The following is a 13,537-nucleotide window of genomic DNA, read 5'->3' as shown; positions in this document are numbered from 1 at the left end:
ATTCTAAGGGAGTATGTTAGCATGTCATTTTTTTTCTCTAACAATAGGACAAACAAAAATATTCTTGGTTTCTCCCACTTTCCACAGCTAGACTGGAGAGAATTCTTTCATCAGGTACGGAGAAAAGAAGCTCAGGGTAGAGTGTCATCTGCATGCCACCAATAAGCTTGTACTTTTGTGCTTGACTCAAAGACATCCTCCTCTGAGTGTCTGGGCCAGCTGGCCTTATAACATCCTAAATGTCTTTTAAAATTGTTAAAACTTACACAAAACTTTCATTTTAGCAGTTTCTGTGTACAGTTAAGTAGTATTACATATATTATTGTGAAACCAATCTCTGCAGTGTTTCCAGCCTGAAAACCAATGCTCTCTGCCAACTATGTTAGTCAGGGTTCTTCAGGTACAGAAGTTATAGACTGAATATCCATCTATCCATCTACCTATCTGTGATGATTTAAAAAAAAATGACCCCCAAAGGGAATGGCATTATTAGGAGGTGTGGCCTTATTGGAGAAAGTGTATCACTGTAGGGACAGGCTTTGAGATTTCTTTTGTTCAAGCTTCCTTCAGTGTGATTGTCGGTTGACTTCCTTTTGCCTGAAAGATGTATCACTTTCTGCTCCAGCACCATGGTCTGCCTGCACAATGTCATGCTCCCCATCATGATGATAATGGACCTGAACCTCTGAAACTGTAAGTGAGCCCCTCAGTAAATGTTTTTCTTTATAAGAGCGCTGTGGTCATGGTGTCTCTTCACAGCAATAGTTACCCTAATAGAAGCTATCTATCTGAATAGCTTACAACTGCTATCCACCTAGTACAATAATGGCTGTCTCCCAATAGAAGGTTCAAGAATCCAGTAGTTTTCATTCCACAAGGCTTGATGCCTCAGCTTGTCTTCAGCATATATCAGAATCCCAAAGAGTGGGTCTTCAAACGCCAGCAAAGGAATGGCACTTGCTAGTGAAAGCAAGCAGGCAAAGAGTGAAGCTTCCTTCTTTCATGTCCTTATAGATCTCTAGGCAAAAGGATGGCCTAGATTAAAGGTGTCTCTTCCCAACCTCAAAAGATCAGATTAAAAGTGGGTCTTCTTACTTCAAATGATTTAATTCAGAAAATAATCCCTCACAGGTATGCCTAGCCATATGACTTTTAGTTAATTCCGGGTAAAGTCAAGTTGACAACCAAGATAGACATCACAAGTCCACCCCTTGTCAACTTGACATACAACCATGTCTCCTTATGTCAAGCTTAGTTTCCAATGAAAGCAATAACCAGTTATAATCACACCTAACATGATATAACTAACCCATGAATAATTACAAATACATTATATATTTAACTAGGTCATAATTATGCCTAACATGATATAGCTACAACAAAAAATGTTTTAGAATAGGTAATAATATCCCTTGAAGGACATACTGTTTTGATATCTCAAAACTTAACCACAGACAGTATCTTACTTGATGTTATAATACCATGTATAAAGAAACTGAGGAAAGAAAATACAAATATCTGTAAAAAGCATATTCTTAACCAAAATACAATAAAAACACTGATGTCAGTTATAATTCTTGTTTGTTGCTACTGGTCACTAGGCCTTAGCTGGTATTTTGGTATTTATAACCTTCCTCTACTACCTGGTCAGGATTTTCTCCACCCTCAGAAAGCACTTCTTCAGGTCTCAGCTCTTTTCTGGAAGGAATGACCCACTGCTTTCATTCCGGAAGGCCTGTGCCCTTTGTCATCTTTCCTGGATTAGGCTGTTGTAGTTCATAGTTTCCCATTGACTTTAATTAATCACAAGACACGGTAGTTCCAAGATCTAAAGGATCTAATGTACTCCAGACATAATCTTTCTAACCTCCAGTGTTGAGAAGCGGTCCATTTTCCCTTGAAAATATGGATTAATCATCCCTCCTAACACTTAATTCTTTCTTAGCCTGTTGACTTTAGGGCATTAGAAGCCCAAAGTGACCAGAGGAAGTCTGAGTTCAACGGAATATTTGTTGTGGCTCCTGGCAGTAGCACCCGCCCCCCCCTGCTCTGGAACCAAAACTTGTAGGCTAGCAGAACTCAGTATCACAAGAAGCAAAATCTTTTCTAGTGGGTCATTGGGGTGACAGTGAGTGGATTCCACTCCTTGATTCCTGGACCCATGGATCCTACCTATGGGAAAAACCATACCACATATTGGATATTGATTCAAAGCATGTACCACCCTTTGGAGAACTCTGTCCCAGTCCTCTAGGCTGCTGCCATCTTGTTGATGTTGTAACTGTGTCTTCAAAAGGCCATTTAATCTATTGGGCTTGCTGTTTCAGGATGGTAGGGAACATGGTAAGACCAGTGGATTTTATGATATGGGCCCACTGTTGCACTTCTCTGGCTGTAAAGTGAGGTCTTTGGTCAGAAGCTATAGTGGTATTTTATTTGTGTTTTAATAAATATAGATTGTCTGAGCATCAGAGGGCAAAGCAGCCATACTAGTCAGCCATATTGGCCAAGGAATGATGGCATATACCTTTAATTTCAGGACTCCAAATCCCAAAGGTCTCTTCTGTAGTTCACCTATAGAGGCCCAAAAAAGGCTCCAAATAGCATGTCTTTCTGCCACTGATACCTCAGGAACCATTAGGTCTGCTGGATCCAAGTTACTGGGCCAATGTTACCTGATAGGGGCTGGTCAAGGAATTAACCTCAGACTCAGGATGGAGAGGCCCCAGCAAGGCTAAAACTATAACAGTTTTTACTGAAAGCAATCAGACTTTTTATACCCTTATCAGAAACAGAATATAGTGGTAATTGCCAGAATCAATATAGCTATAGTTGCCAAGGTACAATGACATTTGCAAACTATACAGGGTATACACACGATTAATGTCTAAGATCAACTTTCTATCAAGTTTCCATGGTTTCTTAACTTCTAAAGGAACATACAGAGAAAGATAAAGTAGCCTGAATGCTTCACTGCCTGAGGGGGTGCCTTGGTTTCTCAGGAACTGAAAGGCACACTGCCCCAGGAGTCACAGACTCTAACCTGATGCATGCCTCTCAAGGCAGCTAAACTAAGCCAACTCCATTGTTTCCTGCAGTAAGATCTGTTGAAGATCCTTCTGTTGTTCCAGCCTCCACTAAAAGTGAGCAGCTTTCCGAGAGACACTTGGGTCTATGCGTAGGCGTGACACATCTAAGTGAGGAATGTGCTGTCTCCAGGATCCAAATGGGCCCACTAAAGGCTGTGTTTGCTTGGTGGTGGGAAGTGCAGATTCAGCTCTTGCGGGCCCCACACCACTGGGATTCCTAAGAATTTCTACTGTTCTACTGAGGTAGACAGTCCTTAAATTTTGGTTGATTTATTTCCCATCCTCTGATGGACTATATGTTATCAAGTCCAAAGTGGTTGTTTCTCCCGCTCACTGAGTCCAACAGCATAATATCAATATGGTGCACCAATGTGGTGTTTTTGTAGAACATACAGACACCAAGATCCCTTTGAAAAAAATTTTTTGACACAGATCTGGCATTATATATCCTTCAGGTAAAATTGTAAAGGTTAATAACTGGAAGTCTTGCCAACTGAAGCGAATTGCTTCTGGCAGTCCTGATGGATAGTTATCGAGAAAAGGTCATTTGCCAAATCAATAGCTGCATCATACCACATCCAGTAGATTTGTTAATTTGCTTAGGTAAGGACACCACATCTGGTACAAGGAGCTGTAATTGGAGTCACTACATGACTGAGTTACTGATAGTCAAGTTTCACTATCCATGATCCATCCATTTTTTGCACTGGCCAGGTAAGAGAGTTAAACGGAGATGTGGTTTTAGCAGACATGAAGGATTAATTTCCTCATCAAAGGTGGAAAAGGCAGTATTTCAGGGGTTGGAGAGACGACTTCCTTAGGTGAGATAAACCCGTGAGAATCTGAGGAACTCAAAAGTTCTTGGCCTCAATGGGGTTTCTCCCACATATCTCCGCCCCAAGTTACAGGATCTCATTTGTTAACAACTAATGCCGTTATTTTAAACTCTGACACCCTCTCATGCTGAGTCTTGATTTTGCTGTAATTCAGTCAGTCTTATAAGGAGGCCTTTGCTTTGATTATTCGTGCAACTTGAGCCCTGTGGCTTGCTGGAGAGAAGATTCTTTTCCGGGGGCACAGACTCTCAGGGTGAGTGAATCAGGATAACCAAATATATTTGTCTCCTTAAGTTGTAAAATAGTCCCAATAATTCATGACTACAGGAAGGAGAAGCAGTAGGCACAGGGCAAGGTTGGACTGTGGTATTGTTGTTTCTTGGCTTTCAAGGCATTGTATTGTAGGCGCAGGCGTCCACTACATTTGTAGCAGTGGTACGTATAATATAGGCAGGCAAAACATTATACATACAAAATAAAAATTCAAAAAAATAAAAAACAACAAAAATGAGTACACTGATCCAGTTGGGGCATTCCAGTGTTGGGCAAGGGAAACTTCACAAGCTTCATTTTTAGATGAAGAGCTACAGGCAATTAGTGGTTGCTAAGGGAGGGAGACTCAGTCTTCTCCATGAAATGAGCTCCCAAAAGTTCATCCAATCCCAATCAATCAGCCCTAAACATAGCAACAAGTAACACTAAATGGTCTCAGCGGCTGTACATGCGTGTAAGTATATTTAATAATAATAAAGTAGAGATCATGAATTTGAAAAGAGTGGGGAGCACATGGGAGGAGTTGGAGAGGGGGGGAAAAGAATGATACAATTCATACCTATAAAATTTTCAAAAATTAAAAAGTGTATTTACAGGCAAACATCTGGCATATGGCGATGTTGGACCGGGAAAAAGACCTGTGGTTCTGACTCAACCAGTCAAAGGCAGTGCGTTCCTCTTCACTGCTGGGGTTTCTACAGGGTTCCACTACATTTGTTTTCAGCTGGACCACCAGAAAGGGGACTATGGGGACTGGCAGAGCAAACAATTTACATGTGTCACTGTTACTTTTTGTATGTGGAGGCCTCTGAATGGGGCATGCCACTGACCATTGTGAAAACTGGTGGTGTGGGATCATAATACAGTTCTATATACATTTAGATCTGGAGGGCTACATTACACTGGATAATCCTCAGGGCCCTCCCTCTCTTCCAGCCCATTAGCTTCCCTCCCCATTACTGAACATGCTCCAAAAACCATATCCATTTCAGGAGCTGAGGAGATCTGTCAGCTATGAGGAGCAGAAGAGTTAGCACTCATCCTGGGAGGGGGAAAGAGTTTAGTTTCAGGGAGTGGGGAAGTCAGTCCATTCGGCTGTAGCCCTTGCTCCAGACTGCAAACTACTCTGTGGTTATGACCTCAGCATGCAGAGAACCCGGGCCCTGAAGCTTTTTCTGCCCTGGAAATGCTGTTGACACTTTCTCCTGCCCTTTGCAGCCAGCACAATGTTGCCTTGCCTCTGAGTTAGCATTGGCTGTGCTTGCTCCAAACCCTTAGACAGAACTTTATGTTTGCTCTTGCATTTGAACAATGCACTAACTACCTATTGCTCAGCAAAGTTCTTTCAGTGTTTTTAGTCCACTATGCAAGTTCTCAGAGATCAAGGTTCTGATTTCGGTATGATTTACTTGATGTTCAATTACTCTATGACCCAACAGCCAGGGCCACACTGCCTTTCAGCTAGAGACACAAAACTGCTGTATGCCATAAAAAAAGTCCCTTCTGCTGCCTGCCTACTTGCCATCTGGACACTAATTTCAGTCCTTCCTCTAGGGCTAAATCCTCTAGCCAGTGTTCTCAACTTCCTATTTCTGCAGTCTGTCAGTTCTGGGTAGTCCTCTGTGGGTGTCTCTGCATATGGGTAGATAGAGGAGCGGTCTCCAGTTCCAAGACAATCAAAATAGTGTTTTCTCATGGTCTTAGTTGACCACTGTAAAAGGGTCATATCAATCCTGAGGGTCGTGCTCTAAACTTCATTACCAGGTGGAACCTTAGAACCCCACAGTTCCCTTTATTTCCTCACCTCAGACCCTATCACTCAGGTAAGACTTTCTCTACTAATATACCCCATGACTCATAAACTTCCATGGTTACAATTCTTTTGACTCAGTTTCCTTTCCAGACAATTCTTCAGCATCCTGTTGTCCTTGTCAAAACGTCTGGTCTAGAGGACTTCATTTTGTCCTTATAAGCTAGTTACACACTGTCCACCCTCCTCAGGCATGCTGGCAAAGACAGGAGATTGGGGTCAGAGGCAAAGAGCTCACCCTGAAGGTGCAGAAGGCAGTTTTGTATCATTACTCTATACATCCAGTCCCACAGGGAAAAAACTCAGGGGCCTGGATGGTACCAGGCATGAGTGGGCTGCTGCTGCATTTGAAAAATCCTCAGCACGAGGAATTGTACTACACTTAGAGCAGACAGTAGTTTGGGGCTATTCTCGAGTATGAAGGGTACTAGTTAGACAACACTAGATAGATAGTGCAAATTGTTCTTAGGCCTACAGTCACAGAGTAACTACCAGCGTGTCAGCCTCCCTCCCATGGTCCCCACCTCCTGGATGAGGGACAGTGGTGACCTGGCACTCTTGTGCTATTATTACCTGTAGCTGACAGAACCTCCTCGCTTCTGTAATGGATATGTTTTAAGAGCAGTTTCTGTAATGGGTAAGGGAAGCTAAGTACGCAAGTGTAGTGGTTCCTGTTTGCAATTCAGTGTAATCTCTCCAGATCTGAATGGATAAAGGAACTGTTTCACAATGGTCTTAATCACAGCAGATGAACAGGTTATACAAAGTTTCCAGAATGAGTTTCTTCCAGCTATTATCTTCATGCTATTCTGTTTACTTGTGTGTCTCTTAACCTGTTTATACGCTGATGTCTCATGAAGGGTAGGCCCTTGCAGAAGAAGCACCCAGGGAAACAAGGGACTAGGAGATGTAGAAAGCCTGACTAAGAACACTGCCAAATTAGCTTCAAAGACTGAAGAATAATTCCTCCAGAACTTTGGGCCACCACTCAGTTTGTCAACTATTTCAGTTATAAGCAGACGTCAGTGAATACCATAAGAGCCATGTTTCTTTACTAACTGTTGTAGGGCTCAATGCCCAATACTGAAGAAAAAGAGAAGACAAAATGAAAAACTGCCTGCTTCTAAAACAACAACTGTCACAAAAAAAGTCTAGGTGAGAGCCACTTTCATCTTTCTAGAAACCTTATCTATGGGCTCTGATGCCATTATAGGGAACCAACAAGGCACAGTAGCTAAAGAGAGGATGCCACAATTATGGCCCAGTGCTATGCTGAGGTGAGGGAAGGGCTCTAAGAGCTGAGCAAAGGAACAGCCTTACCCTATGCAATTATGTCAGCTCCACCCCCACTGGTCCCAATTCCTACCATGGTTTAATGTTAGGTTCCAAAGTTTTATGCTTTGGAGACAAACTAACCATAACAATTTAAAAAAACTGAACTTCAGTGAGTCTCAGGTTTAATGCCTAAGAGGTCAGGCAACAGGTTATCTAGGACTGAAACAAATAACAAAGATGAGACTAGTTGTTGTGGAATATTATTTAAGATGTGTTATATTTGTTTATGCTGTGGAACATTGTTAATGATACAAAGATTCCCGGCATTCTTTTATGTAAATTTGTCTAACTCTGTGAAGCTGTGTTACTTTGCCTGTCTAAAGCACCTGATTGGTCTAATAAGAGCTGAATAGCCAATAGCAAGGCAGGAGAAGGATAAGCAGAGCTGGGGCAGGCAGAGAGAATAAAAGAGGAGAAAATCTGGGGACAGGGGAGACCAAGGAGCAAGAAAAGAAGAGGTCAGTCAACCACCACACAGCCATACATGAAATACTAAGGAAAGAAAAGTCACATAGAAATAGAGAAAGGTAAAAGTCCAGAGGCAAAAGGTAGACAGGGTAATTTACAAAAACCTGGCTAGAAACAAGCCAAGCTAAGGCTGGGCATTTATAAACAAGAATAAGTCTCTGTGTAATTTATTTGGAAGCTGGGTGGCAGGGCCCCCCAGAGAGCAAGAGTCAAAAGAGTAAAACAAAGAATTGCAATTAGTGGCTACAAAGATAACTTGAAGGAAGGACTTAGCCATGTGAACTCTAGAGGTATTTTCAGATTCAACACAATGAAAGGCATACATAAAAGAACGATGCTAAGGTACTCAGTGGCATCTAGTGGCCTGGAACTAATGCACATACCCTGAAGGTGGGACACCAAGGGCTGTGTTCACTGGAAGCCAGAAAACAAGGTGGTGAGAGCATGACCTTCTATTCACATGGCATACATTTTTTTCTCCCAATTTCACAAAACAGAAATTGAAGTTCTATATTACCCCTTTCCTCGTCTCCTATTAGATTTCAAAGAATAACATTTTTCCTCATAAAGCTAGAGAAATATTTTAATAATTATAATCATAATTTTAATACTTGTCATATAATGAAATTGAGTTTATCTAATTTCATAATTTTAATATAGTATCATATAGTGAATTCAAATTTATCTTTGGGGTGTACAATGTTCAGCAAATGGGCTACTGTAAAAAATATTAGGCACTAATCAATTAAATGGCAGAACCAAATTAATACCATCATTTTGGATGGTATTTAACATAAAGAAAAATTTACTTCCTAATTAGTTTAAAATGAAGTTTATGATTTAGTGAGACAAACTGGAAATAGTTTAAGTAATAAATGTTTAATCAAAGAATTTTACAATATTATCAACAGCATTCATTTGGCCAAACATCTACAGGTCTGTAGAATCCTACTGTATATAAAGTGGGAATGTATCAAGTATAGACTATGAAAGGTGCAAATAACAAGTCAAGGTTAGATTAACTTTTTTTCACATTATAAAATTAAAGTTGTTTACAAAATAGGCTTTGCCAAACTTTATTACTGAATTGGAAAGTCAATGACTGTGTTTGTTTTTAAAATATGTACCAAGGAAGTACAAACTGGAAAGGTATGGTTTCTACATCACGACAGCACTGCACAGGGCAAGGGGACAGAGACCCTGCTCACACGGTCTCCACAGGCCCCTCCTCTCCTCACTGTGGCTGTGCAAGATGCCTCTAGGGATACAAGTGCTTTCTACTGGAAAAGTTACACCCTGGTCTAGAAACTTTATGGTGTTCATATTTTTCATCCAAATTAAAAATTTTTTAATAGACTATTTCAGTTTAACATACAGTAATACACTGTAGACAAAGTTAGCATTTGCCCCACTAACTTTAAAGGGACTCATATCAATGCTGTGATAACTGGAGAAATAAAAACTATTAGGAACTCTTGATATCCATGAATAATTACCAGTAAATACTCAGGTACAATGTTTTGGCCATCTGAAATCAAAGTACATGAATATTTCAAAAGCAAGGCTTGAAAAGAGGGTAATAAGAACAACAATTATGGACATCAATATGAAAGACAATCTTCTACCTGGCCTAGGACTTACCTGTACAAACTCAGTATAGAAATTTTGGTTTCTGTAACAATGGCAAAGCACTACGTGAGTGCTCCTTGTATCTATTTTGCTTATGTTATGCTAGCTTTAATAATAATACGTAAAAGAGCCATTCCCACAGTTTACTCTAGTATTAATGACACACTGTACCATTGTATCTTAACTAGAACTAAGACCAGTATTTTCTTCACAGTAGGACACTGGTAACTAGGAGGTTGGGTTGTCAATACTAAACAGTGATCACAAAGCAGATGAGTTCTGCACAAGAGAACAAACACAGCAGCATTTGCTATCTAGGCAAACAAACTGAACACTTAGTTGTCATAGTTACTGTAAAGGCAAGGCCATGGGTGGTTCATGGAGGTCTTTGCAATTCATAGCATAGTTACTTCAGAAGAGACATTGAAATTTGAATTACTGACTTACTTAACTGGCAACTACCCATTTAGGTTAGGCAAAGGCACGGTAACATGTTGTGTAGTATGTTGTATTGAATTTTTTAATAACTATGGGATTTACTGTAACTCATGAAAACTCCAGTTTTTCTATGTTATAAAACACCATTAAAAGTAATTGCACCCATTAGTAATTAGAATGCACTGTAAAATTGTGAAAAGAAAGACTATGATTGCACTTCCAATAAAGTGTCTCTTAAATACAGCACCGCTGTTGCTAATCAACTGTATTTTTAATATTAAAATAAACTGTTTTAACAGCAGCATTAGCTTTAGTTTACTTAAGCTACAGGCTACATTTATTTAAATGCAGTCTCCATGGCAACAAAAGCCCATTAAATTCTGGAACATCATTGCTACCGAGTGGCACCTTTTACTTCCGACAACGCTGACACTGCCCTGGAGCACACTAGGATGCTGCACACCTGAACATCTTGTTAGTCAGCGCCGGAGTCAGAGTTTGGCACAATTGGACGGTGAATAGACATTAGAAGAATCTTGATCCATGTGGGAAAAAAAAGTCACACTGTGGTAGACATGTACTAGAAGCAGCACAGACACCACAGCTCTCACACTGCTGGGACAACAAGGGACATAGACATAGACACTGAGGACACACACTATCAGTCCAACTTCTAAAATGAAGAAAACGTCTCACTGTTTCAAAAAAGAGGAAAGCCATCAGGATTAAGGAGTAAGCTTTTGATATAAGTGATCAACTTAATACTGTCAACCCCAGACTAGACAAACCACTGCATTCTTTGAGAATGTGGATGTCAACCCATTATTCCATTGTGTTCTTTTCCTGCTCTTCTTTTGTCATGGAAAAAGGGACAAACACAAAAGAAAATTCCCTGTAAGGTTAAAATCGACACTGAAGCTATCATCCGAGGGAACACCTTTGCATTCAATCCTAACATAAGTGGTTTATAACTGAGTTCCAAACTGAGTGGATCAAAGTCTCTATAAAGCAAACTCCACCTAACATACCCCCTGTACTGCGATTCACCTGGAGAGCGAACACGTGCCACTCATACTAAATGTACTTGTTCGAGCCAGTCACTTGAGGTTTGAGGGGTTTGACTGGCAGCATCTGACAGATCTCCTCTGCTGACTGCCTCACTGCTACTGTCACCAACTTGAGACAACTCTTCCCCAGCCAGAATATTGTCTTCCCGAGGTGTTCCTTCCCTCTGGGTTCTTTCGCCTTCACAGACACCAGCAATTTTGGACGCTGAGTCTTCTGGAGGCACCAGTCTCACATCCCTCATACCTTCTGAACCAGCTCTGACACAGGGAAGCTGAGGCTCCTGCACTCATTTCCATGGCTGCTGCTGGAGGAACCAGGGCGACACTTCTGAGGGTTCATGTCATGAAACCAAGCCATAATATTGCCAAGAAGATTGTCATTGGCACTGGGGTCCTGGCCAGCTGAGTCAAGGTCACTGGAAGAGGGACAAAAATCACTTCTCGGTTCACTGAGAGGTTGTGAACTCAAAGTGCCAGTTGAAAATGGGTCACCGTCTGCTCCTAGTCTCATGAGGCTGTCACCAAGTTCCAGTAGCTCAGAGCTACTTAGTGCAGCCCGAGGACTATCTGTGCTCCTGGGGACAGAGTCCAGCCAGCGAGGGTAAAGAGAAGTGCCTATGGCTCCCAGGGATGCTTCATTATTAAGGAAGTCTCTGGTTTCATCATCGATGGCCAGTCCAGACTCTTGCAGTGACAACTGTATAGCAAGAAGTATATTGGGGTCATCTTCATCTAAGGAACTCAGAGCCTGAGGTAATGGAAAATAAAGTCACATTAAAATGTGACTAAAGGAAACATTACTTAACCTAATCACACCAGTTTCCTTTCTCAGATAATTAATACTACTTCTAATTCTACAAGTTACTTTACATATTTACATCTTACCATTTTCTCCTTGCCTTTCATAAAGGGGAAAATATACCTAACATAAACCTGAAATACAGGAAGACTTTTATGCTTTATCATTAAAACAAAACTACCATATTAGGAAGAAAGAGGAAACCAGTAAAAGTAAACCCCCAAAACCACTGAGCAAGAGAAGGGAACAAAAGCATGGTGCCATGCCAACCAGCAAGGTTACCTGTAAAGAGTCCTGGTTTCCAGAGCGACTGGCAGGGCTGTAGTCTCGAAGGGAAGAGCTATGCAGCACACTCATAGATGCAGAGCTTACCACGGATGCACCAGGCCTGAGGCTGCTGCCACCTTCTGGCATATCTGCTTGAAAGTAATTGGCACCACAGACAATTTAGCAACACAGAGACACTGCTGTCTTCTTCATACACCTCTAAACTGGCATGTCTCCTTTAGTGCTAATGAAAAACTCAGGCTCACATTCATATCCACTTCATTTCCTGCACTTTTCAGCAGGTTTGATTGTAAACAATAACAGGTATCTAATGTGATCACCTGCAAATCTGTGAGCATTTTTTAGACTCTTTGCTTGCAATCTATGACTTTTATTAATACAGGTTTCTACTGTCTACTCCTTTTTCCTGAGTTACAATGAATTTCAGTATTTTTATTTTCAGATTTCATAAAATTAAACAGTTCTGGAATCACCATAGCCTCAAGAACCAATCAGTAGTTCAACTGACTCTGATATTACAAGTCTATGATGTGGGAGGTGATGTATGCTGTGAATATGTTTATTGTCATTAATTAATAAAGAAGCTGCTTCCGGCCAATGCTTAACAGAGTAAAGCCAGGCTAGAAGATATATATATATATATATATATATATATATATATATATATATATATATATATATATAAAATATATATATGAGAGAGAGAGAGAGAGAGGAGAGAGAGAAGGAGAGAGAGAGAGAGAGAGTAGGCAGAGTCAGAGAGGAGCTATGAAGCTGTTGCAGGAGACAGATGCCAAATGCCGGATGGAACCTTACTGTAGGTAGGCCATAAGCAGATGTCAATACACAGATTAAGAGAAATGGGTTAGTTTAGGATATAAGAGTTAGCTAGAATTAGGCTTAAGCTATTGGCCAAACAGTATTGAAATTAATATAGTTTCTGTGTGTTTATTTCATGTCTGGGCGGCCAGGGAAATGAATGAGAAGTCTCTGCAAACAGATTGGCGTGCCAATCGGTGTGCCGGCTAAATTCACATAAAACCTGAGAGAGCTTATAAAAAATTCTAGACACCACAAAAAAACCAAAGTTTAGCTGCATTTTTTCCCCCCGGATGGGCTCTGTTCGCTGGTGGCAAGCAGGGGCACAGTGGCTCATTTAAGAGAGGTTCTTCCTGAGTTTAGCATTAGCAGCTAACAAAAAAACAAAAACAAAACCATAACACACAGTCCCTTTAAAAAATCTTCCTGGTTCGTGCTAGTTGAATGAACAGCTCTGGCCCTTTCAGGAGACTGAGCACTTAAATGGGTCTGTGACCAGCATGTTACAAATTGCTTAATGTTGACACAGACCTGATACACCCTGGAGCTGGGGCAATGTGCATGACTCTCAGAGGCAGTGAACATGCCTCCACCATGTTAGACTGGGTGGAGCCAACAGGCAGTGCCATGGGAATGGGTCCTGGCCATGCCGTCATTTAAAAACTAATTACAGATACACACACAAT

General features: G+C 41.0%; 1 protein-coding gene across 1 annotated transcript in view; it reads right to left on the bottom strand.

Annotated features, from left to right (window-relative positions):
• Positions 1 to 8,671: 8,671 nt before the first annotated feature.
• Positions 8,672 to 13,537, bottom strand: part of Ankib1 (ankyrin repeat and IBR domain containing 1) — a 143,350-nt gene continuing 138,484 nt past the window's right edge. Inside the window, 4 exon segments of the mRNA XM_038318432.1 lie at positions 8,672 to 11,226; positions 11,228 to 11,272; positions 11,274 to 11,693; positions 12,027 to 12,160. Of these exon segments, the coding sequence (XP_038174360.1) occupies positions 10,948 to 11,226; positions 11,228 to 11,272; positions 11,274 to 11,693; positions 12,027 to 12,160 (878 nt within the window). The 3' untranslated portion in view covers positions 8,672 to 10,947.

Source organism: Arvicola amphibius, chromosome 2 (genome assembly GCF_903992535.2).
Source record: "Arvicola amphibius chromosome 2, mArvAmp1.2, whole genome shotgun sequence".
Classification (NCBI taxonomy): domain Eukaryota; kingdom Metazoa; phylum Chordata; class Mammalia; order Rodentia; family Cricetidae; genus Arvicola; species Arvicola amphibius.
This window is presented reverse-complemented; position numbering and strand designations above follow the sequence as displayed.